The sequence below is a fragment of the Mizuhopecten yessoensis genome, unplaced genomic scaffold, assembly GCF_002113885.1.
Source record: "Mizuhopecten yessoensis strain PY_sf001 unplaced genomic scaffold, ASM211388v2 scaffold10875, whole genome shotgun sequence".
Classification (NCBI taxonomy): Eukaryota; Metazoa; Mollusca; class Bivalvia; order Pectinida; family Pectinidae; genus Mizuhopecten; species Mizuhopecten yessoensis.
The window spans coordinates 172,522-197,776 of record NW_018408765.1 but is presented as its reverse complement, the minus strand read 5'-3'; the positions used below and the strand labels follow the sequence as shown (position 1 = coordinate 197,776).

At 35.4% G+C, this 25,255-nt stretch overlaps 2 protein-coding genes across 4 annotated transcripts in view; one reads left to right on the top strand and one right to left on the bottom strand.

The window, feature by feature from the left end:
- LOC110463199 (autophagy-related protein 16-1-like) overlaps positions 1-3,886 on the bottom strand; it is a 35,576-nt gene extending 31,690 nt beyond the window's left edge. Inside the window, exons 1-3 of the mRNA XM_021517597.1 lie at positions 3,803-3,886; positions 3,591-3,701; positions 1,555-1,669 (exon numbers count right to left, since the gene is read on the bottom strand). Coding sequence (XP_021373272.1) covers positions 1,555-1,669; positions 3,591-3,693 — 218 coding nt within the window. The 5' untranslated portion in view covers positions 3,694-3,701; positions 3,803-3,886. The remainder of the gene's footprint in view (positions 1-1,554; positions 1,670-3,590; positions 3,702-3,802) is intronic.
- Positions 3,887-3,926: 40 nt separating this feature from the next.
- LOC110463198 (phosphatidylinositol 3,4,5-trisphosphate 5-phosphatase 2-like) overlaps positions 3,927-25,255 on the top strand; it is a 68,635-nt gene continuing 47,306 nt past the window's right edge. Inside the window, exon 1 of one of the 3 annotated variants that reach the window (XM_021517593.1) lies at positions 3,927-4,027. Coding sequence is in view for 2 of the 3 variants with exons in the window: in XM_021517591.1 (XP_021373266.1) it covers positions 15,113-15,165 (53 nt within the window). In the remaining variant the exon portion in view is untranslated. Of the gene's footprint in view, positions 4,028-14,829; positions 15,166-25,255 lie in introns of those variants that run through there. The other 2 variants (XM_021517591.1, XM_021517592.1) reach the window with 2 other exon arrangements.

The following is a 25,255-nucleotide window of genomic DNA, read 5'->3' as shown; positions in this document are numbered from 1 at the left end:
ACACAACAGTCGATGTCATGTGACAATAATGTCTACTGATAAAGGGGCTGTACAATGATGATGCTGACGTCCACATTATGATAGGGACCACACAACAGTCGATGTCACATGACAATAATGTCTACTGATAAAGGGGCTGTACAGTGAAGATGTCGACGTCCACATTGTGATAGGGACCACACAACAGTCGATGTCACATGACAATAATGACTACTGAAAAAGGGGCTGTACAATGATGATGTTGACGTCCACATTATGATAGGGACCACACAGCAGGCGACGTCACATGACAATAATGTCTACTGATAAAGGGGCTGTACAGTGAAGATGTCGACGTCCACATTGTGATAGGGACCACACAACAGTCGATGTCACAAGACAATAATGTCTACTGATAAAGGGGCTGTACAGTGAAGATGTTGACGTCCACATTATGATAGGGACCCCACAACAGTCGATGTCATGTGACAATAATGTCTACTGATAAAGGGGCTGTACACTGATGATGTCGACGTCCACATTATGATAGGGACCGCACAACAGTCGATGTCACATGACAATAATGTCTACTGCAAAAGGGGCTGTACAGTGATGATGTCGACGTCCACATTATGATAGGGACCACACAACAGTTATTGCCATGTGATGTTGATGTCAACTGATGATAAGGACCATTATACAACAGTCAAGGTCACATGATTGCAGGTTCTTTTGATTGAGCTATACTACATACAGCTAATGATAAGTTTATATGACCATGATGTCCACTGATCATCACGACCACACACCAGTTTGGGTCTTCTGACGATGATGCCAGCTGACGACGGGGCCAAACAACACCTAAGGTCATACGACAAACAGTGTCCATGATGGTGGAACCAACGGCCATTTCAAACGTTACACTATAATAATATCAAAACAATGTTACAAGGAATCTAATTTCAAACTAGAAAATGTCTGTAAGACATAAATGCCCCTGCTGCCATGTGAAATTAGTTTCAGTGTTCTATAAAAAGATACAACCACTTTGATCTTGATACCCTGAATCATGCACACACACAAGGTACTACACTTAAAGTTGATATGTTGATTTTAATGGTCATATGTATTTTCTGTATGTTATAACCATCCTGAAACACAAGGATGTCAGAGGTATACCCATACTTGACCTTTATATCAAGTTTGACCAAAATCCGTGAATGAATGAAGTTGCTAAGTGTTTAAATTGAATCAGTTGATGATTTTCTATATATAGCAAGTATGACCTTGGCCTTGACCTTGGATCCCTGAAACACAACGATGTCCGAAGTATACTCATACTTGACCTTTGTAAAAGGTTTGACCAATATCTGTCAAAGAATGAAGTTGCCAAGTGTTTACATTGAATCGGGACGGGACGGGACGGACATGGGCAACACTATATGCTCCTCCATTTTATGGCGAGGGCATATTTACTGATTTCATCCATTGCATACATGTGCAATATTTTTTTCATTGTTAATTTGAATCTCAGGATGAAATTTATGAAAATGGGCTCTATATATATATACTTACCCGCTCTCTACTTTGATTTGCAGGCTAAGGTTTTCTTCTTTCAGTTTCTCAGTCTCTAACGTCAGGTGGACATTCTTGGATTTTAGAAAAGTAGCATTTTCAAATAGCTTGCTATCTGTAAATGGAACGAGTGTACCAAGTAAATTCCTGCAAGTACATAATTTAGGTTTAATTACAGCATTCCCCCCTAAATCAGGACATGTTGGGTGGCTGATCGATCATCTTCGCTAGTCAACAGTTAAAATCTGAATCATCTGGTCTTCCTACGCTACCGGATCATAACCCTTGGTTAGGGAAGATGGCTACAGACAATTCAATATTTTACTGTTACTACATTTGTATATGTTATATAGCATAAAAGTTTACTCTAGGTCATGTTTAATAGGTTGGACAGCATTTCTGTCTTGGGTAAAAATGTAAAATGAATTTGTATTATGCACTTAGTTGCAGATATATTTATAGCCTGAGTTTCCTCTAGCCCTAACACCAGAATTAGACATTTTGACATATAGATGTCTGGTGTGGGGCCAGAGCGCACTTCTATATGAAAGTGTACCATTTGGTATCAGGGAGTGACAAATCAACAAAACGATGCAGTCCGGAAATCTTCTAAACAAGAAAAAATATATTCCGTTTTCATTCCGGATCAGTACAGTTTGTTGACTTAGTCACCCCATGACAAACAAAAATAGTGTTCGCTCAGGTGGGAGATTTTGAACGATTGAAAAACAGCTGTTGGTGATTATAAATTAAGGGCTGATTTGGATCAATAAATAATCCATTTATTGTTATATGTGAGGTATGTGTTGTGTCATAGTAGATTTTTGTTGTCAGCATCTCAAAACTCTCCGATACCAAACGGTGTCAGAGAATTCCACATTTTCATATAGCAGTGAGCTCTGACCCCACACCAGACATCTATATGTCAAAATGTCTAAGTCTGGTGTTCAGGTCAGAGGAAACTAGCCAGGGCTAATATATTTAATTTACAAAGGTGATATTACTCATTACCATCTTAGTATTACAGTAACAGTACATTGTTAGTGTGCTAGGTATTGAAAAATACCATTTGACATTAATACACAAGCACTCATGGTGGCCAGGCATTTGTTTGTAGCACCAACATTTTTTGGAAAATTAAATTTTGAAAAGTCAAGATTAAGATTTACAATATGAAAAGAGACAGTGCTAATGTCTCAGTGGTGAACCTGTGATGATATCAGTCACTTATTACTGAAGATCACTTTCATGGCAATCAAGGCATTATTACTAAAGTATTATGAAAAGATTCTTGTAACACAATCAATAAGTGTTTCTATGTGACGTTTTGATAACTAGTATGGTATTGCTTTATGACTCTGGTGTACGTATATCCATATGGCTTCCTTGAACAGATTCAATTGCTCTTCCTTTCCAATACTTTGGAGTTATCCCAGTCAATCACATTATTTTTCTGTGTGGCATGGTCTGTGATCAGGTGAATTTCTTTCCTTCTTGGGTTTCCGTATATCCTTCTGGTGTTCACCAAGGCGGACCCCAAATCGTCTTCCAGTCTCTCCAATATACGATGTGCCGCAGTTTTTGCATCCGTTCATCGAAACGTCACTTATTGGTTGTGTTACAAGAATCTTTTTATAATCCTTACTTACCAACCGAATAAAATGTTTAGAAAAAGGTAATTAAGTGACTTATGGAGTTTGGACTCAATTGGTAGATCTAGGGTTTGGGTTTATCCTCTCCTGTTACAGGTCTGTGACCTATACCCTTGTGTCAGATAATAAAGCAGATTTGACAGATACCATTATCACAATATGCATTATTGAACAGGTATTTATAACATCAACATATCTTGTCCCTTTATCACACTGTATTTTTTAATCAGAAACATAAACGTGTAACTGGGGTTCGGCCGAGTGTGTTTGTCTGCAAATGTAAACAAACCGAAACCAAAAATAGTGACAGTTATAAACCAATCTACGAATTCAATTGAACATGTCATCGTAACGAAGTAAATAGTATGTTTAAAATGAACCTACGTGATTGAATCAAGCCCTCAAAAGGCTGCTTCTGTTTCATGTTGCGGCATTTCAACTGTAATAACAGATTCTCCTTCCAAGGGACCACACCAGCAGTCGCCATTCTTCCTCCTACAATATAAATATCCAATTATTTAGTTTCGTACTTCCATAAAAACGATCAATTTTAGTAAATGGCAATACTGTTAATGAAAAATAAAAATGAAAAATACATTTGTGATTCGATGAACACTTTTAAAACTGTATATAGTTAACGATTTGATTGATTAAAATGTATTGTTATTCGGAACTCTTCTAATGCTTTAAAAACCTAGAAGGGCATTCCGAAAACGAAACGAAAACAAAACAAAGTTGCATTGTGAGATGAGATTGCTAGTAAATACTTCCTGGTTTGACTGAATCAGGAAGAGTGCTTTTGGAAGTCGGTGGCATTTCAGGTGAGTTAACGCAACCTTTTTATTTTGTTATGAATAATATATACGTACATTTATTTGAAGTCTGATAAATGATCTAATGATATCAGCATCACGATGCTACATCACATAACATAATAGTTCGACGGTAGTGTGACATGCATTTTAAGTGTTTTCGTACTTGTCAACTTTTTCAAAATTCCAAGTGGAAGAAAATGTGTAGCAAAAGTACATAATGCCTGTAATACCCTATATATAATACCAGACATATATTGTTATTAATGTTATTGTAAACAGTGATTTAATATTAGTTTGTACTGTTTATAAATTATACATAGAAATGTACATGTAACTTACTATTTCGATTAAAAAGTCAAGAAACTCACCATAACTTGCAAGGGTTGACAGGTATGTTTGTCTTATCAGAACCACTCTGTGTGTGTAAGTTTATTGAGATCATATTAAAATTACATTCCCAAAAGTACTTGTACTCCCCGGTTCATTAAAAATACACAGATTACTTAATTTGATGGATTTAATCATTATTCCAAAAGGTAACCAGCCAGAGAGCAACATTGTGAATAGTACCAACAATAGCCGGTGTTTTACACCACAGCATTGTATGTCAAACTCATTTTTTATACAAACTGTTAAAGACTGAAGCTCAATCACTTACTAGTGACCAGCAAGTACAGTGAATGTGACATCTGTGGAGGGTTTTAGATCTAGCCTCAATTTTGACTAGTTTAAGCTCTGTTACCCGTTGATCATATGCCAAAATTGTTTTTTTAACGCAACCATACAGATACAGCTCCCAATCTGACTAATATGAATTTGAATCTCAATTCAATTTAATTATATAAACCTCTAGATGGCTGATTTAATCATCACCACAAAACAACATCGCTGTGTCGGTTAATTGTGTTGATTGACCAACATTTTTATTCCACTTTTTCAAACATGTATAAAATACTTTATCATAAGTTAATAAATCTTTAATGATGGGAATGTTGACTCAGGTATCTTATATATAGATCACCATCTGGGACAACACTCAGATAATCATTATAATGGGCGGATTCGTCGAGTGGTTAACACTCCGGCCTTCCAATCAGGTGGCCGGGGTTCGATCCCCGAAGTCGCCGTATGCATGGAATATTCAGAGAAAGTGTTTTTCTCCTGCCCACACAACTCCAACAACCTAGGTGGAGTATAAAATGATCTGGGGTGAATGTTGCGGTATCTGTGCTGTAGCATTCAAGTGAGGTGGCACTATAAATGATACCGTTGGAAGCACGGCCCCACTACAAACAGAACACAATACATCTCCAGCACACACACAGGCATACACATAGGGAGATATTAGCCAGGTGGCATAGGACTAGTAGTTAGCGCCTGATAAGGCAGCTCCTGGGAATTCCTCAATATTGTATTGATTAATATATATGCTAATTGTATTGACTGTATAAATTTGTATATCTATGTACTGTAAAGCGCTTTAGAGTGGCTTAATTATGTTAGCGAGATAGGGCGCTATATCAAATGTTGTATATTTATTTAATTTATTTATTATAAGCTTCTTTTTTGTTGTTTATTTTACTCACAAGAAATCTTATTAACTTTAATTTCATGATAACCCATAACAACTTTTAAACTGACAGGATCTGAGCCCTAGCTGTTCTGAGCACTGTTATTCAAACCTTGATTTGTCTAACACTCAGTTTGCAAAATACTTAAAGGTTTTTAATTTCAGACTTGAACAATGAATGTTTAAAATTAGCCAAAGAAGATTAGGGAATAAGTATGAAGTAGGTGTTAAAACAAGGGTTATTTTTTTGTTGACTAGAAGAGTGGAAACCACTTTTAAACAGAAAAATGAAAAAAGGGCCACCTCCCCCCCCCCCCCCCCCCCCCCTTCCTTNTACAGCCATCCACAATACAATATTGAGGTTGTCATATATGATAACATTGTTGTGAGCTCTGTACATTTTAAATTTAGAAAGTCTATGGAAGATATCATCTCATTACATGTATTATAACTTCCTGGAATATGAATATCAGATATACTTTGTGTGCCTGGTACATGTATAAATTATGTAAGAAAATTTCGGTTACTTCTCAAATAATTGATTTTAAAACATATTTGTGAATTTATTCCAAGAACTTTGTCTGTTCATCTAAACGCAGCTCATTAAATGAGATAGTTCATGTATTTATTTCATCTTTGTGGTTTAAATGAAACGCTTTCACATCAATTATTGTGCTGAAATGTTGGACATAGTGGCCAGACTTTTCTCATGCACACATTTATATATTAATGTGGAGATTATATTTAGGAATAGTTTTGAACTGTGACATTATATCTGGTGTGTTATCAGAGTATGTGTCCTGTATAACAAAACCACTGCTATTTTCCTTGTTTCTTTTCTGTTTTTGGGTAGATGTTACTCTGCAGGTTGTTCTGTGTGAGGGTGTACATATAGAAACCTGACAATGTCATGTGATCACATGTACATGCTTGGGATGCTGTTATTTACATGTACATTATGGAAGAATCGTCTTTAAATTATTATGTTACTTTTTTTTTTTTATCTTTTAAACATCAAAATAGCAAATCAAAGGTGTTTTTATGTGTCCATTGTCTCTATAGAGGTGTTGTACTTGTCCTGTATATAGATGTGTCATGTTAAGCATGTGTCTTCACTCCTCTATATAGAGGTGTAGTATTTAGCATGTGTCTTCACTCCTCTATATAGAGGTGTCATGTGTCTTCACTCCGTTATATATAGAGGTACCCTAAACATCATGTGTCTTCACTCCTTAATAAAGAGTCGTCATGTTTAGCATGTGTCTACACTCCTCTATATAGAGGCGTCATTTTTAGTATGTGTCTTCACTAGACTATATAGAGGTGTCATTTTTAGTATGTGTCTTCACTCCTCTATATAGAGGTGTCATGTGTCTTCACTCCTTAATAAAGAGTCGTCATGTTTAGCATGTGTCTTCACTCCTCTATATAGAGGTGTCATGTTTAGCATGTGTCTTCATTCCTCTATATAGAGGTGTCATGTTTAGCATGTGTCTTCACTCCTCTATATAGAGGTGTCATTTTTAGTATGTGTCTTCACTCCTCTATATAGAAGTGTCATGTGTCTTCACTCCTTTATAAAGAGGTGTCATGTTTAGTATGTGTCTTCACTAGACTATATAGAGGTGTCATGTTTAGTATGTGTCTTCACTCCTCTATATAGAGGTGTCATGTTTAGCATGTGTCTTCACTCCTCTATATAGAGGTACACTAAATATCATGTGTCTTCACTCCTTTATATTGAGGTACCCTAAATAGCATGTGTCGTCACTTCTCTATATAGAGGTACCCTTAACATCATGTGTCGTCACTCCTCTATTTAGAGGTATCCTTAACATCAGGTGTCGACACTCCTCTATATATAGGTACCCTTAACATCATTTGTCTTCTATATGAAGGTTCAGTTGATCATATGTCCTCAAAAATGTGTCGTCACTCCTCTATATTGAGGTACCCTTAACATCATTTGTCTTCTATATAAAGGTTCAGTTGAACATATGTCCTCAAAATGAAGGCGTTGCTTTCATTATCCTTTTAACCCTTTCACCACTGTAGTCCATAATGGACTCATCCAGATCAATGCATCGTAGAGTGTTCTTAAGTTACATACGTGTGAAAGGTTTAACTAACGGTGTCCTCCTGATCACATATCCTCTATGCGGTGTTATCTTTATAATTAGGTATCCTTTCCAAAATGATGTCCTCTTTATTTGTCACAATTATAAGAGAGGTGTCCTCTTTATCATATTAAATATCATGTGTCTTGACTCCTCTATATAGAGGCACCCTTAACATCATTTGTCTTCTATATAAAGGTTCAGCTGATCATATGTCCTCAAAAATGTGTCGTCACTCCTCTATATAGAAGTGTCATGTGTCTTCACTAGACTATATAGAGGTGTCATTTTTAGTATGTGTCTTCACTCCCCTACATAGAGGTGTCATGTTTATCATGTGTCTTCATTCCTCTATATAGAGGTGGCATGTTTAGTATGTGTCTTAACTCCTCTATATATAGGTACCCTTAACATCATTTGTCTTCTATATAAAGGTTCAGCTGATCATATGTCCTCAAAAATGTGTCGTCACTCCTCTATTTAGAGGTATCCTTAACATCAGGTGTCGTATATAGAGGAGTGACGACACATGAAGTTAAGGGTACCTCTATCTAGAGGAGTGAAGACACATGTTATTTTGGGTACCTCTATATACAGGAGTGAAGACACATGATATTTAGGGAACCTCTATATAGAGGAGTTAAGACACATACTAAAAATGACACCTCTATATAGTCTAGTATAGACACATGACACCTCTATATAAAGGAGTGAAGACACAAGACACATGCTAAACACGACTCCTCTATATAGAGGCACCCTTAACATCATTTGTCTTCTATATAACGGTTCAGTTGATCATATGTCCTCAAAAATGTGTCGTCACTCCTCTATTTAGAGGTATCCTTAACATCATGTGTCTTCACTCAGTTATATATAGAGGTACCCTAAACCTCATGTGTCATCACTCCTCTATATAGATGTACCCTTAACATCATGTGTCTTCACTCCGTTATATATAGAGGTACCCTAATAGCATGTGTTGTCACTCCTCTATATAGAAGTGTCATGTGTCTTCACTCCTGTATATAAAGGTACCCTAAATAGCATGTGTCGTCACTCCTATATATAGAGGTACCCTAAACATCATGTGTCCACACTCCTCTATATAGAGTGTCTTCATTCCTCTATATAGAGGTGTCATGTGTCTATTCTAGACTATATAGAGGTGTCATTTCATGGCAATCAAGGCATTATTACTAAAGTATTATGAAAAGATTCTTGTAACACAACCAATAAGGTACCTCTATATACAGGAGTGAAGACACATGTTATTTTGGGTACCTCTATATACAGGAGTGAAGACACATGTTATTTTGGGTACCTCTATATACAGGAGTGAAGACACATGCTAAATACTACCCCTCTATATAGAGGAGTCATGTTTAGCATGTGACTTCACTCCTCTATATAGAGTGTCTTCATTCCTCTATATAGAGGTGGCATGTTTAGTATGTGTCTTAACTCCTCTATATATAGGTACCCTTAACACCATGTGTCGTCACTCCTATATATAGAGGTACCCTAAATGTCATGTGTCTTCACTAGACTATATAGAGGTGTCATGTTTATCATGTGTCTTCATTCCTCTATATAGAGGTGGCATGTTTAGTATGTGTCTTCACTAGTCTATATAGAGGTGTCACTTTTAGTATGTGTCTTCACTAGTCTATATAGAGGTGTCATGTGTCTTCAGTCCTTTATAAAGAGGTGTCATGTTTAGAATGTGTCTTCACTCCTCTAGATAGAGGTACCCTTAACCTCCTGTGTCGTCACTCCTCTATTTAGAGGTATCCTTAACATCAGGTGTCGTATATAGAGGAGTGACGAAACATGATGTTAAGGGTAGAAGGATACCTGTATATAGAGGTCACTTGATCAGAAGGATACCTGTGTACAGAGGTCTCTTGATCAGTTTGTTTGTTTGTTTGATTTTGTTTAACGTCCTATTAACAGCTAAGGTCAAATAAATATATGTATACAGATGTCACTTGATCAGAAGGATACCTGTATATAGAGGTCACTTGATCAGAAGGGTACCTGTATATAGAGAGGTGACAACACATGAAGTTAAGGGTACCTCTATCTAGAGGAGTGAAGACACATACTAAACATGCCACCTCTATATAGAGGAGCGACGACACATGATGTTAAGTATACCTCTATATAGAGGAGCGAAGACCCATACTAAACATGACACCTTTATATAGAGAAGTGAAGACACATGCTAAACACGACTCCTCTATATAGAGGAACCCTTAACATCATGTGTCGTCACTCCTCTATATAGAGGTACCCTAATAGCATGTGTTGTCACTCCTCTATATAGAGGTACCCTTAACATCATTTGTCTTCTATATAAAGGTTCAGTTGATCATATGTCCTCAAAATGAAGGTGTTGCTTTCATGATCCTTTTAACCCTTTCACCACTGTAGACCATAATGGACTCATCCAGATCAATGCATCGTAGAGTGTTCTTAAGTTACATACGTGTGAAAGGGTTAAATAAAGGTGTCCTCTTGATCACATATCCTCTATGAGGTGTTATCTTTATAATTAGGTATCCTTTCCAAAATGATGTCCTCTTTATTTGTCACAATTATAAGAGAGGTGTCCTCTTTATCATATCACCTCTTATTAATGTTTCCTTTGTGTCATGTGTCGGCTTTAGATAGATATTCTTCTGATCAAGTGACCTCTGTATACAGGTATCTATCTGATCAAGTGACCTATGTATACAGGTATCCTTCTGATCAAGTGACATCTGTATACATATATTTATTTGACCTTAGCTGTTAATAGGACGTTAAACAAAATCAAACAAACAAACAAACTGATCAAGAGACCTCTGTACACAGGTATCCTTCTGATCAAATTAATGCCCTCTTTGATCACAGCAATATAAATATATTAATTATAGTCTTAAGGCAAAGAGTACTATTTGTTTAGGATTTAGATATACTAGTAATACTATTACTTACAAAAGAAATAATATAATTATAATAAAAAATAAGTAAAAATAAAAAATAAAAACACTACCTGTTTGGGGCGAACTCAGGACCATTACATTACTGATCCGACACACTACCGATGTCACTACTTAACAAACATAACTCCTCAATAGACAAAAATAAAAATGATAAAACACATTAATCGAAACTCGTGTAGTACTCTCTACCTTAAACGTAACATGAAGTTAGAACATTATAAAATATTTGTCAAACAGTACTATTCAAGCGGGGTCTAAGCAGTCTGATGAATTCAGCTTCCTTAGCCTCACGTTTGATTACGTCTGCGTTGTTCATTTGGTAAAATATAGGAAATATTTTAAATTTGTCATCAGTGCAAGCATGTATGTGTTTACTAACTGGTAAAAATCTTAAGCTGTCTGTTCGTATTTGTTGTCTATGTACAGTCATCCTTGTTCGTAGTTCACCGCCCGTTTGACCGATATAAAATTCAGAGCAATTGTTACAAATCATTGCGTAAATTACATTACTAGACTTACAATTCATATGCTTTTTCACCTTAAAGCTAAAACCATTTTTGAACTTAACATCACTTTATATTCTATATATATATACAGGTATCACTCTGATCAAATGACCTCTATATACAGGTATCCTTCTGATCAAGTGACCTCTATATACAGGTATCCTTCTGATCAAGTGACCTCTATATACATGTATACTTATGCTCAAGTGACCTGTCTATACAGGTATCCTTCTGATCAAGTGACCTCTGTATACAGGTATCCTTCTAGTCATGTGACCTCTATATACTTGTATGCTTCTGATCAAGTGACCTCTGTATACAGGTATCCTTCTAGTCAAGTGACCTCTATATACAGGTATCTATCTGATCAACTGACCTCTATATACGGGTATCCTTCTGATCAAGTGTCCTCTGTAAACAGGTATCCTTCTGATCATGTGACCTCTTCATACAGGTATCCTTTTTATCATGTGTGTTTTATATAAAGATACCCTTGTTATCATGTAATCTGGTTATAGAGGTGTCCTATAAAAAAGACACCATGATAGTAGATACCTTTATTAATAAGAACACTGGATAAAGTTGATCATTTGTCTTCTATACAGAGGTGTCCTTTTTATAAAGGCACCCTATAGCTATCTTCCCCATTCTTTCCTATATCTAAACCACCTCTGTTATAATAATAACAATAATATACAGCATTTCTATAATGCCCTTTATAAATTGTAAAATTACTCTAAAGGGTTTTACAAGATATGGATAATAGTATTATATTAATTATAATTGTTAAACTAAAAATGGCAAGTTGTCTGGGATACATAGGTTGTATATAAAGGTTCCTTATACATAATTATCCAACAGTATACAACTACATTATATATACAGGTTCTGAATTGAACATCCCTATAAAAAATGTTACAGATATATCTATTTGCTTTTTCTTTGTGTAAATTAGACAAGGAATTTAAGAATGGTGATTCTGCAGTGATGTGCAGGCAGACTTTGGCACTGGTTCAGGTAGGCAGAGATATACCTACACTTTACCAAGCCGCCTGATGATCTGTTTAAAAAGTAATTATACGTGCACACCTACATTCCACTTAGCCAGGGGGAAACTGATGGGAACAGGAGGAAACATATATTCTTGGAAGAAAATATTTGAACAGACTTCTTGACTCAAGTATAAGGATGGAGAAGATATTGTTCAAGTACCCCATGTTTTGGTTGGCGAACGATAAGAAGCAGCATTCACGAGTGAGTTTGAGGGTGGGTTCGGACAGAAAACACTTCTCAGATAAACAGGTCGTTGAGTACCAGAGAAGGAAAAGATTGAATCTATACTTCAAACACAGATAAAATGTTCCTCAGAGATAGCAAGTACATATTCTTTACACTGACAGACGTTAAATTCAAACCTTATTGACAGCATCTTGTGGTTTTTTTTAATGATACTACAATGTTGATGTTGAGAAATTTGCATCACATTTTGATGTTCTGGATGGTTTTGGATATTTTGCAGTGACAGTTGTAGGTTATATAGACATTGATGGGGGAAAAAATCTGCATCTTGTGCTGTACAGAAAACGATATTGTCTGAGAGTTTATACAATTTAGTTTGACTTTTGTTTCAGAAGAAAAACTATTGCAAAATGCACTTTATTGATAGCTGTTGCAACAACCTGCATGTCTATCTTTCCAAGCATTTCTAAAATTAGAACCGAAGACTTAAATGTCAGTGTACATATATTGTGATTAAAAAGTTTTGTGAATCTCTTCAAGTTTCCACAATGTTTTTGCCCCTCTGTGATTCATCAGTGTAATTTTGAAGTTTAAATGTAAGCTGCTTTAAATTAACTTTGTTCACGCTGTCTAAAATAGCCTGTTTTCTTATTTTCATTAATAAGTATAGTACATACGTAATATACCTGTTCACAATCAAACCAGCTTATGGCATTTGGTACTCCAAATGCTTCAAACAAGCTGTAACTTAATTTATTTTTATTTTGAAAGCTCCATGGTTTAATTTTGTCAGGCCTGGCTAATTACATCTTTAAGGGACAAGTTATTCATGGCTAGCTTACCACTGAGTTGTTACTTACTCATCTACCCCTACCTATTTAAACTGGACTTGTCCAGTCTTTGGTTTGGTAAGGTTCAAATGTGACTTAAAGGGTAAATGGGTTAATGAAAATTTCCAAATATGTGATTTTTGAGAAATAAATGAAAATTTACAAAATGTTTTTTTTGTGTCTCTGTGTCAGTCATCCTAAATCTGTCTACATTATATATAGTCAACTGAAGCTTAACATTAACCAATAACCATAAAGGGCCCGGTCTTTCTTACTTTCAATGCATATTAAATAGTGATTTGGCAAATGGCATAATTTCCAAGAGATAAACACAGCACCAGGGCCCACTCAGAGATATAATGCATGGCTATTTTAGTAGTTTGATAATAGTTAACCAATCGCTTTGCTAATGTATTGCCATATGGCCTTTTCACACGTCCTGATGACCGAGGCTACATGTAGGGGACATTGCTTACCAGTATTTAACTATGTCAAATATCAGGTATTACAACTGCTTGAATAGGATTTGGGTATCATTCTTCTGCAAAAAATGGTCCTCCTACACCATTGTCAAATTTGTAAAGTTATTTACCATTTAAAAAAGAAGAGAATAATAGCAGTATTACTATTGATATGACTACTATATCATGTGTCTATTGACTCATTCAAACTTTCATCCCCTACTTTCTAAGAAAAGGGGTATCTTACTTTTGGTATGTCCATTTATCTATTTGTCACACTTGGCCTCTGTGCGATTAAAATGATAGTTTAATTATCAGGTTCTAATACTGATGACGATTAAAGTTTAATTATCAGGTTCTAATACTAATGACGATTAAAGTTTAATTATCAGGTTCTAATACTAATGACGATTAAAGTTTAATTATCAGGTTCTAATACTAATGACGATTAAAGTTTAATTATCAGGTTCTAATACTAATGACGATTAAAGTTTAATTATCAGGTTCTAATACTAATGACGATTAAAGTTTAATTATCAGGTTCTAATACTAATGACGATTAAAGTTTAATTATCAGGTTCTAATACTAATGACGATTAAAGTTTAATTATCAGGTTCTAATACTAATGACGATTAAAGTTTAATTATCAGGTTCTAATACTAATGACGATTAAAGTTTAATTATCAGGTTCTAATACTAATGACGATTTAGATTTTAAGACTGAATTAACACCATTCAGGAGAATGAGAGTTACTAAATAATGAAAAGAAGACTTTTAAGGGAGATAAATCAGTACCGAATCAGATACATATAATGTGTTTACAAGTACATAACCATATGGGAGATAACTCTAACATTATATGTGAGGTAGCATATAACCTTAAGTTAACTGACTGATTATTAATGCTGAGGTACTGATGTCAGCAAGGACAGACTTAAGCCATGTAGATCAGTGTTAATCTATAATGAAAGTGCCAAAATCATTTATACATTTCTCTGGCTTAAATGATGACCAGATATAATCCATTAAGTTTCAAGTTTTAAGGTAGCTGTCTAAGAATTCGCTAGCAGAGTGGTAGACTAATGCTGGTGAGGTTGGAAGCTGGTGTAGTGAGGGATGAGCTACATTGATTGTCGGGACCTGGAATATGTATGTGTTGTGGTGTAGTAATATATATATTGATTCAGCACTGGGTCTAACAATCACATGTTTTAGCTGTAAGTAATGATAAACTCCCGCCATTGATAACCAGTGTTGCCGTAGCACCAGACCTAGGCAGTTTTTGGAGATTGTATGTTTTAGTGTGCTAACAGAGCTATATATCTGCCAGATGATTTAAGTTCAGTGACTGTATCAGAGTTTACTTGGCCATGTAAATGGATATGCTTTTCTGTGGATTTGCTGAGAGCGTTTGGCCATGGGATCGAAGGTAAGATACAACAAGTTTTATCAAGAGATCATACATGTATGCATATGATCAGGTTTTGTTAAATACTCCAATTTTCATGTAATTAGGTTGATGCTTGTGGATCTGGTGTTGTTTTGAGCATTGGTTGGTCAGATATGTACTCACACTGATACATCCAGTACAATGTCTCTAGCTGTCTGTCACTGAGTTTGGATCGGTTATTTGTATGACAAACTTGTTTGTTATTCGGCTCTGTAGAATGTGCATATATATAATTATGCACTTCACATTGTTTTTGTCAGAGAATGGTAAATAGTAGGGCCGCCACAATGTAAATATCAACTTCATAATGATTGAGTGCAGGATGTTATGAGTTTTGTCATAGACTTCAATATATATATAGTAAATACTACTGAAATGTAATTTGTTAAATTTCTAGTACTTTTGGGTATGACTGCACAGTGGACCAAATCTTTACTGAAGGATTCAGAAAATAATAAGTACATTGTTTTAGAGTTTGATAAAATTTGATTGATAACTTTTTTTTTAAGTACTGCTAGTGTATTGCATGAACAAAACGATTCAATACACTATACACAAGAAAGTATTGCAATGTGATATGATACGATATATCGTTGCAGCGAAAGTATGATTTCGAAATATCTTATGTAAAACGAAAAAAATGTATAGTTTAGATTTTTTACACATATATCTCGGGTAAACATTCTTACTACCGAGACTATAATGTGGAGAACTCTGCTCCTAAAAAAGTCCAAAGTCCAAGCTTTTCTGTTGAGCTTGTATTTCAATATAATACATATATATTGTCTTACTGATCTGTCAGGTTTCTGAAAGTATCTATCAACATCAGATTAATATAAGCCCTCAAATCTAGATTGATAGATCTAAATCTGTAAGTGACAATTAAAATAGAACGATTCTAAGTATAGACATCACAAGAGTATGGCTGAGGTAGCTATGACATGTGAGATAACTATATATAGATCGAATACTTTATTACCTTGTTAGAAAGTTTGATAAATCTTACATTTTGGATTGAGATTTGTTTATCTACTTCAAAGGGAGCTTTGATAACTTTTTTTGCACTGATCCATAGAAAGGAATGAGTTTGGCAATATGGAATGCTTTGTACCTACATGTTAGCACTCGATCAGCCATCACATGTCATCATATGGTTGTTAAAAATGATGTCATATCTTTGTATTTACTGTATTATATCGGTTTATCTTCAAATTGTTGAAGTTGGTCAGTACCATTTAGAAGTAGAATCACCCCAGGCTTGGTAATAAGCCCCCCATTAATATATTGCAGTTAGGAAGAAATTCCAACAAAAGCTTTTTCAATTGTCCTGTAATAAGCCCACCCCCTCCTTTCAGTCAGAGATTATGCATTGGCCTCATGGGCTCATTGCAGGTTAAATGTGGTATTATGATGTCGCAGAAAACATATTCTGCAAGGTATCCCACCGTAGGATCGGAAAAAATAAACTGAGATAAATGAAGGAAACAGGGTATCTTTGGTGTTAATAATAAAGTGAGTCTCTCTCCTGTAACCTTAGTAAAGGTCATATACAAGTCAATGTTTGATTGTCTCAGTAGTTTCACCATTAAGCTGGTCAATTACTGTCTAATAAAGACGTAACTATGAGTAAAACATTGTAGGAGATGTACTGATGAACAATTATCTGAGTATTTCCCCTTGTAACATTTTTCCTCGGAACAATAAACTACTACAGCTTCACAGTAGAATGGACTAAAGATCATCAGTCAAGGTTGGCATATAGAGCAGTGTTAACCCGAACGGCTGAAGGGTGAGAGTGAAGGAGAATTGGTACAGATTACAGCGACTCTAGACTCGTTTGTAACACAGATTCCAAGTGAATGGAGAGTTCTCAGACTGCTACAAAGTTTTATGGGAGTGTTAAAACCAGCAGATTGATTGTAGGATAGTGTCACCATCTTGGACTCCACCAGATTAATCTCTGGCACAGACAATGTCAGATTCTGAAGATAGCCTAAAGTTGATGTCACAATTTGTACTAGAGCTTGTGGATTGGTCTCTCTTGGGGCAGGGAGCTGTTCACTAATAGTGACACCTCAAATTTTCTATCCTGGAATAAGGTTTTAGCTTCAAACTCAACTATGTTGTCTGTATGTACTTTATTGATTTTAATTGCTTTTTCAAGTTGAAAGTACATTTATTTGAAAAAAAGACTTGATCTTCATTCAATGTTATACACATTACACAAAATACAGTGAACAGTATTAGACCGCAAATAAGATCCCACATGCAATTAAGCCCCCTCCCCACTTTGGCAAATGTCCTGGGAACAGGGTGGGATGTCCTGGGGACAGGGTGGGATGTCCTGGGGACAAGGTGGGATGTCCTGGGAACAGGGCGGGATGTCCTGGGGACAGGGTGGGTGCCTGCAATTGAGCCCGTCCCTAATTTTGTCTCTCTCTTAAAAAAATATGTATGTTATTTTTTGCTTCTGAACATAAACAATTATGTAACTGGATGCAATAAAACATTAACCAAAGTTCAACATCTACATGTAATTTTATCACTGAGGACACATTTGAACTCTCCAATACAAAGGTTGGATTAGTTCATTATAAAATTTCAGGGGTGTTCCAGTTAATGTATCCATCGTTGATGACATCATTGTCATATTAGGCCATTACTGTTCAAGGGAAGTAAAACTAAACAAACATTAATATTTGCCTTAAAAAATCAACAAGAAATTTAATACACTGCGTACAAAACGTGTCTACAGTAAACAGCTATAAAAACATGGCAGAGTGTGGTTTTACATCAGAAGTTTTAATGATATAATTTTGCATCACATTTAAAATTCAATTTCATATCTTCATCCTACATTTGTGAACAGGGGTATTTTACACGATAACAAGGGAAGTGTTATGGTCACTATAGATAAAACACATATGTATAAGGAAACACACCACAGGAGGTACAGTGAGGTAGCTAACGGTTATCTGAGAAATATTGTATAAAAACAGGATCAATGTTACAATATTACTCGAAGAAAATAAACGGGGTTAACATTTTATCAAATAAATTCATGAATTTCACCACAACGGCCGTGTTTATTAACTCTGTGGCCAACGATGATGACAGAAGTGTTGGTGAAGAGTATTAATCGTGGTGACGGGATAGAGAAACACATTGTACCAGGTATAGGTATAACGCAGACACGAAAGAGTTCAAGAAAGATCACATGAGTAAGAAAGGGTAGCCAGGATCCCCAAAGGAAGCCATTTTTGTCTTGTGTAACTTGATGCAACATGTATTATTCTCTGCTCAACTTGCAGAAAATATTAGATAGATTTCACTGCATGCAGTAAATGTCCTTAAGATTTGAAACACAGTATAAGATATATTTCACCGACTGCAGATTATGTCCTGAACACTTGAAACATAACATCATTAGAAACATTTCACATGTACATTGTAGTTAATATCCTTAAGGTTTGACACACTGTTGTTAATGTCCTTTAGGTTTGACACACTGTGGTAAATATCCTTAGGTTTGACACACTGTAGTAACTATCCTTAAGGTTTGACACACTGTAGTAAATATCCTTAGGTTTGACACACTGTAGTTAATGTCCTTAAGGTTTGACACACTGTAGTAAATATCCTTAAGGTTTGACACACTGTAGTAAATGTCCTTAGGTTTTGACACACTGTAGTAAATATCCTTATAGGTTTTGACACACTGTAGTAAATGTCCTTAAGGTTTGGCACACTGTAGTAAATGTCCTTTAGGTTTGACACACTAGTAAATATACTTAAGGTGTGACACACTGTAGTTAATGTCCTTAAGGTTTCACACACTGTAGTTAATGTCCTTAAGGTTTGAAACACTGTAGTAAATATTCTTAAGGTTTGACACACTGGAGTTCATGTCCTTAAGTTTTGACACACTGTAGTAATATCCTTAAAGGGTTTGACACACTGTAGGAAATATCCTTAGGTTTGACACACTGTAATTAGTGTCCTTAAGGTTTGACACACCGTAGTAAATATTCTTAAGGTTTGACCCACTGTAGTAAATGTCCTTACTGTTTGACACACTGTAGTAAATATCCTTAGGTTTGACACACTGTAATTAGTGTCCTTAAGGTTTGACACACAGTAGTAAATGTCCTTAAGGCTTGACACACTGTCGTTAATGTCCTTAAGGTTTGAAACACTGTAGTAAATATTCTTAAGGTTTGACCCACTGTAGTAAATGTCCTTTAGGTTTGACACACTAGTAAATATACTTAAGGTGTGACACACTGTAGTTAATGTCCTTAGGTTTTGACCCCCTGTAGTAAATATCCTATAGGTTTTGACACACTGTAGTAAGTGTCCTTAAGGTTTGACACACTCTAGTAAATATCCTTAAGGTTTGACCCCCTGTAGTAAATGTCCTTAAGGTTTGGCACACTGTAGTAAATGTCCTGAAGGTTTGACACACTGTAGTAAATGTCCTTTAGGTTTGACACACTGTGGTAAATATCCTTAGGTTTGACACACTGTAGTTAATGTCCTTAAGGTTTCACACACTGTAGTAAATGTCATTAAGGTTTGACACACTAGAAAATATCCTTAAGGTTTGACACACTGTAGTAAATGTCCTTAAGGTTTGACACACTGTAATTAATGTCCTTAAGGTTTGACACACTGTAGTAAATATTCTTAAGGTTTGACACACTGTAGTAAATGTCCTTAAGGTTTGACACACTGTAGTAAATGTCCTTAAGGTTTGACACTCTGTAGTAAATATCCTTAAGGTTTGACACACTGTGGTAAATGTCCTTAAGGTTTGACACACTGTAGTTAATGTCCTTAAGGTTTGATACACTGTAGTAAATGTCCTTACTGTTTGACACACTGTAGTAAATGTCCTTAAGGCTTGACACACTGTCGTTAATGTCCTTAAGGTTTGACACACTGTAGTAAATGTCCTTAAGGTTTGACTCACCATGTAGTAAACATATTAGACACGGATTAAATAGATATTCAGATATATGAAATGACAGAATGAAATAATTGGAAAGAGATGCAGAGAAGAAGGAAAGAAGATCCTCAACTCATGTCAATTTTGAATCTGTACAAGTAGGTACAGCAGATATGTTTTACTTTTTGAAGGTTGTTGATGAACAGAGGCAGAAAGTATATTGTTCTTATCACTGATATATGGTAACATTCGAACAAAGAAATACCTTTCCCTTGATAAATATACTTTCATCGTTACTCTTGGACACTTGGATACAGAACAAGTCATTACAGTGAAGCATCACAATAATTATAGTAAATATCCTCTCTCAGTGCGACAAATTCCATATGTCTAGGTAGACAAAAGGCGAAACAATAGGTAGACAAAAGGCGAAACAATAGGTAGACAAAAGGTGAAACAATAGGTAGACAAAAGTCATGAAAACATAATATGAATTCAAATATATGCAATATTATAAATGTGTGCATCATATGTTGGCTGAACATGGAGACAGCATAACTTGTTGCTGAATTACACAAATATACATGTTTTTATTGTGGTGTTCACTCTGAGATATAATTCAATGAAATCAGGTTTAAATACCTTTCAATCATTTGTGGCTAAGATTTACCTTCATCATGCCCAGTAAGTTATCTTGCACTTCAGTATGTAAAGTGGCCTTCCTAACACCTGTGAATGTACAGCTGTAAAGAGGTATGGCGGAAAACTGCCCGTTTTTCCCTAAGTCAACATTTATGAAAACGGGGGAAAAAATTAAGGAGCAAAATATTTTGGGTAGCAAAAATGCATACAAAAGATACAAAATCAATTGAATATGAATTTTTAAACTGCTGAGAAATTAGGTATTGCTAATATGATACTGCAAATATAGCCATATACACTATATCTATGAAAGTGATGGGGTTTCCTGGACTTAAAAAAATACTTTCAACACTTTCCCATCCATCAGGACCAACTTTTGAATAACTTTTTGTGACCGTGATGTAATTTGCAAAAACAAATTGTATTACGTAAAAGTGGTCCTCCTTTGGGAAAGTGCTCAAAATAATGAAAAACAGGGGTGATCAAGTTTCTCTAAACTGCAACCGGTGTTTCTCGGGTTAAATAAGTTTGTAATTGCCAATATCTAAATGTTCTATGTAGCCGAGTGTGTAACGCAGTTTACTTGCGACTAGAAAATAAACGGTGCAGGTTNGTGTGTAACGCAGTTTACTTGCGACTTGAAAATAAACGGTGCAGGTTCGAATCCTCCTTCAGTGATAATTTTCCTTAATAAGGCAATAATGTTTTTTTTAAATCGATGGAAAATTTTGTTTTCATTTTAATAACATACCTATTGATTTATCATATTGTTAGTAATAATTTCTTTACTATTTAGTGCGACATACTTCTATCGAAGCATGTCAACAAATCCCTGTACACGTGTACAGTACAGCTACGCTTTGTAGGTAAGACTATTTTTGATGAAATTTATGAATTGTTTTACCCTCCAACTGGCAATAGTAATTATATCAAGTGCTTAAACACCANATAACATAGCTTTGGGGAAATAGTCATAGCAACCCGCCATATCTCTTTCCTAATTATAACAACAATCTCTAAGATACACTTTACAGGATTACAGTAAATGTCCTAATTATAACTATAGTCTCTAAGATACACTTAACAGGAATACAGTAAATGACCTAATAATATTTTCATTTGCTCTGCATTGCCACTAAATAACACTAAAAAGGACAGTTCCATGTTATGAGACCATAACAGATGTAGTGATATCTCCATGGGTCAAACTTACTGCGGGATCGCTATTCCCCTCCGCACTAGCTATATAGCAAGCAGATAAGCAAAAAGCAACAACATTATAATGGATTAATATTCACCGGTTTATGTATATATTGATTGATTGAGTTATAAAAATAGTATCAATATTTTTTTGTTTATTTAAAAGAACTATATTGGTTTACGGGGAAAGTCACTAGAAAATATTCTGTGAGCAATTTCATTGGCGTTTGTACCTCTTGAACAAACACCTCGAAATTAGAAATTAAAAGTGCGTTTTTAACTCAGAAATGAAAACTAAAAATATGTAAAATGTTAATATAAGATACACTTAACTGGATTACAGAGATGTCCTCCTAGCTTGAGACACTCTTAAAGACTTCTAAATCTCCTTTAGTCACTAAGACAGAAACATAACTATTTTATTAGGTTTAAGTAAAGTCATACCTACCTTTTTTTTCAATGATAAATGTCCTCACAACTATAGTCATTGAGATATATTATAAAGTTTATTTATTTTTACAACAATTATGAAACAAGTTAGTTCAACTAACTGTTGGCCTGGATGTTAGCGCGCAGAGGGTCTTAATGTAGGAGGAAACCGGTGTACCCGGTTGGGCAGGTGACCCCATACCTTTCGACGTTCGATCGACGTTCGATCGGGGAATCAAACCCTGGCAGCCTTTGTTAAAGGCAGGTGCGTTATCCGCTGCGCCACCCAATCACCCACTAAGATATTATAAAACATGAAATTTTAGTCCCTTATTTTCTTCCTTTTAGTCCTTGAATGATGGGGCAAACTGATAATAAGGTAACATGCTATGTTTATGATTCAAAGCAGTATTAATTGCAAGCATTTATGGCTGACTTCAAGAAACATGGGTATGATTAAAAGATGGATAGGTTTTTAGCTTAAATTGTGTGAAGGACCAACATGAGTTTATTCCGTACTGCGTGCAGTGTCTGTCACCCGTCTGTGAACAATTTTCTCAAACGACTTCTTCTTCTGATCGGCTGTTTGGAATTTAACCAAATGTGACTGGACACATCTCTAGGTGGTTGGGATTTAAAATTGTACAAATGGAGGGGCCGACATCCAGTAATCATCTATACAATATTGCTGGGCATGCATAAAGAGAACAAATTTAAACTCAAGTTAACTGGATTGACCCAGAGGACTGCATGACCCTGATCATGATCCATGGGTTTTATTTGCTATGCTACTTTTGATGAGAATATTGCAACATGCTTAAATATACAGGACCTTTGGGCCTCTTGTTTTTTTATAGAACTACTTGTATATAATACCATTTTTTTGCTATTTCTGGAAACTCCTTAAAAAGCTATCTTACCTTATACATGTTCTTGTGAAAAGAAATCCATCTTTTGGGAAATGAATGATTTTGATACAAAATGAATAATGGCTTAAGGGATATGAAGTATTACGTGCCTGAATGGATTTGATGTATCACAATAGCAATCTCTCAATACATACAAAAGCAAAAACGATCATGTAATGTACCTTGTTTTCTTGGCTGCAGTAAGATCGTCATGGTACAGGTATGCTGTTTGTATAAAATATGAAATTATCTTGACATAAGGGGTTATAAAGGGGTAATTATATAACACAAGAATGTCATTGTACGACGATAATTACATTGTATATAATATGTTTATGTCTTTATACGGGGATAATTATATAAAACATTACAAGAAAGTCTTTATACGGAGGTAATTGTATGAGACAAGTAGGACCTTATAAAGAGGTAATTCTATAACACAATGATGCCATTATATGACAGTAACTACATGTGACAGCATACAAGCTGGTCTTTTTACAGAGGTTATTGTACAATACAGACTGCTAGGACTCCATGCCGACACAATGTAAGAAGTTACTTAGCTGCTGACCTTTATGGATGTGGTATATATATAAACAATTAATCCTGGCTGCCTACTGTGCAGACAAGGCGTTGTAAGGCTGATTCCTTGAGCGGGTTTGATTGTCTCAACTTTTGCGGTATATGTACACATGTTCCTGTTGCTGTATTGGTTAGGGATACAGAGAAACAGTATAGATTGGAGGCAGCACAGGTCTCATGGTTCCTACAGCTGTCTACTACACTGGCTGCCCAATGTTACGGTAATGGCTACGGTTGACTACAATGTGTGTGTGGAGACATGTGCATAACATTGTTAGTGCTAATGATGTCATGTCGTTGTTTCTATGGTGTTGTAATTTTGTATATATACAGGATATGCATGAATTATTGCTCATTATTTTCATGTTACATGCCACTGTGCTGTGGGTATTGTCTGGAAAATAACTGTTGACTTGGCAGTATGGTACATTACAGTGTAGGTCAGCACCACTGTGATGTTGTGTGAAGGTTGCAGTGACCTTATTTTTATTTACATTGACCTAATTTGTAGGTTACTGTGATCTGATTTTTGTAACATTTGTAGGTTACTGTGATCTGATTTTTGTAACATTTGTAGGTTACTGTGATCTGATTTTTGTAACATTTGTAGGTTACTGTGATCTGATTTTTGTAACATTTGTAGGTTACTGTGATCTGATTTTTGTAACATTTGTAGGTTACTGTGATCTGATTTTTGTAACATTTGTAGGTTACTGTGATCTGATTTTTGTAACATTTGTAGGTTACTGTGATCTGATTTTTGTATTATTTGTAGGTTACTGTAACCATCACCTTGTTTGATGTTATTTTAAATGACCACCACCCATGTACCTATAAATTACATATACAGATTTTCAGTGATTTTGATTTGAAGGCCATATGGTACTGGTGACCTAATTTGTTATCAGTGACCTCATTGTATAGCCCACACAAGGTTGCTGGATATTATTTATTTGTTTGTACAATTGCCCCAATTGGTGGGTCACTGTGACCTTGTTTTGAAGATATAAGTAGTGACTTTGTTTATGACCTATAAGTAGTTTAAGTGACATAATTTGGTGTAGGATATAGCTATATACAGTATATATAGTGACCTTGATTTGAAGGTTGTAGTGACTTTGTTTATGACCTTAAGTGACCTAATTTTGTGTAGGATATAGTGACATTGATTTAAAGGCTGTAGTGACCTAATTTAGTATTTTTTTTCATTAATGACCTAATTTGTAGTATATAGGTGGCAGCTGTGGTATCTGGTTTGTATAGTTGACCTCATTTACCCAGTATTGTAAGGTCTCAGCTGTAGATTTCGCCGACAGAATATGTACAGGTTTATAGCATAAGGTTTATAAATATTGGTGTT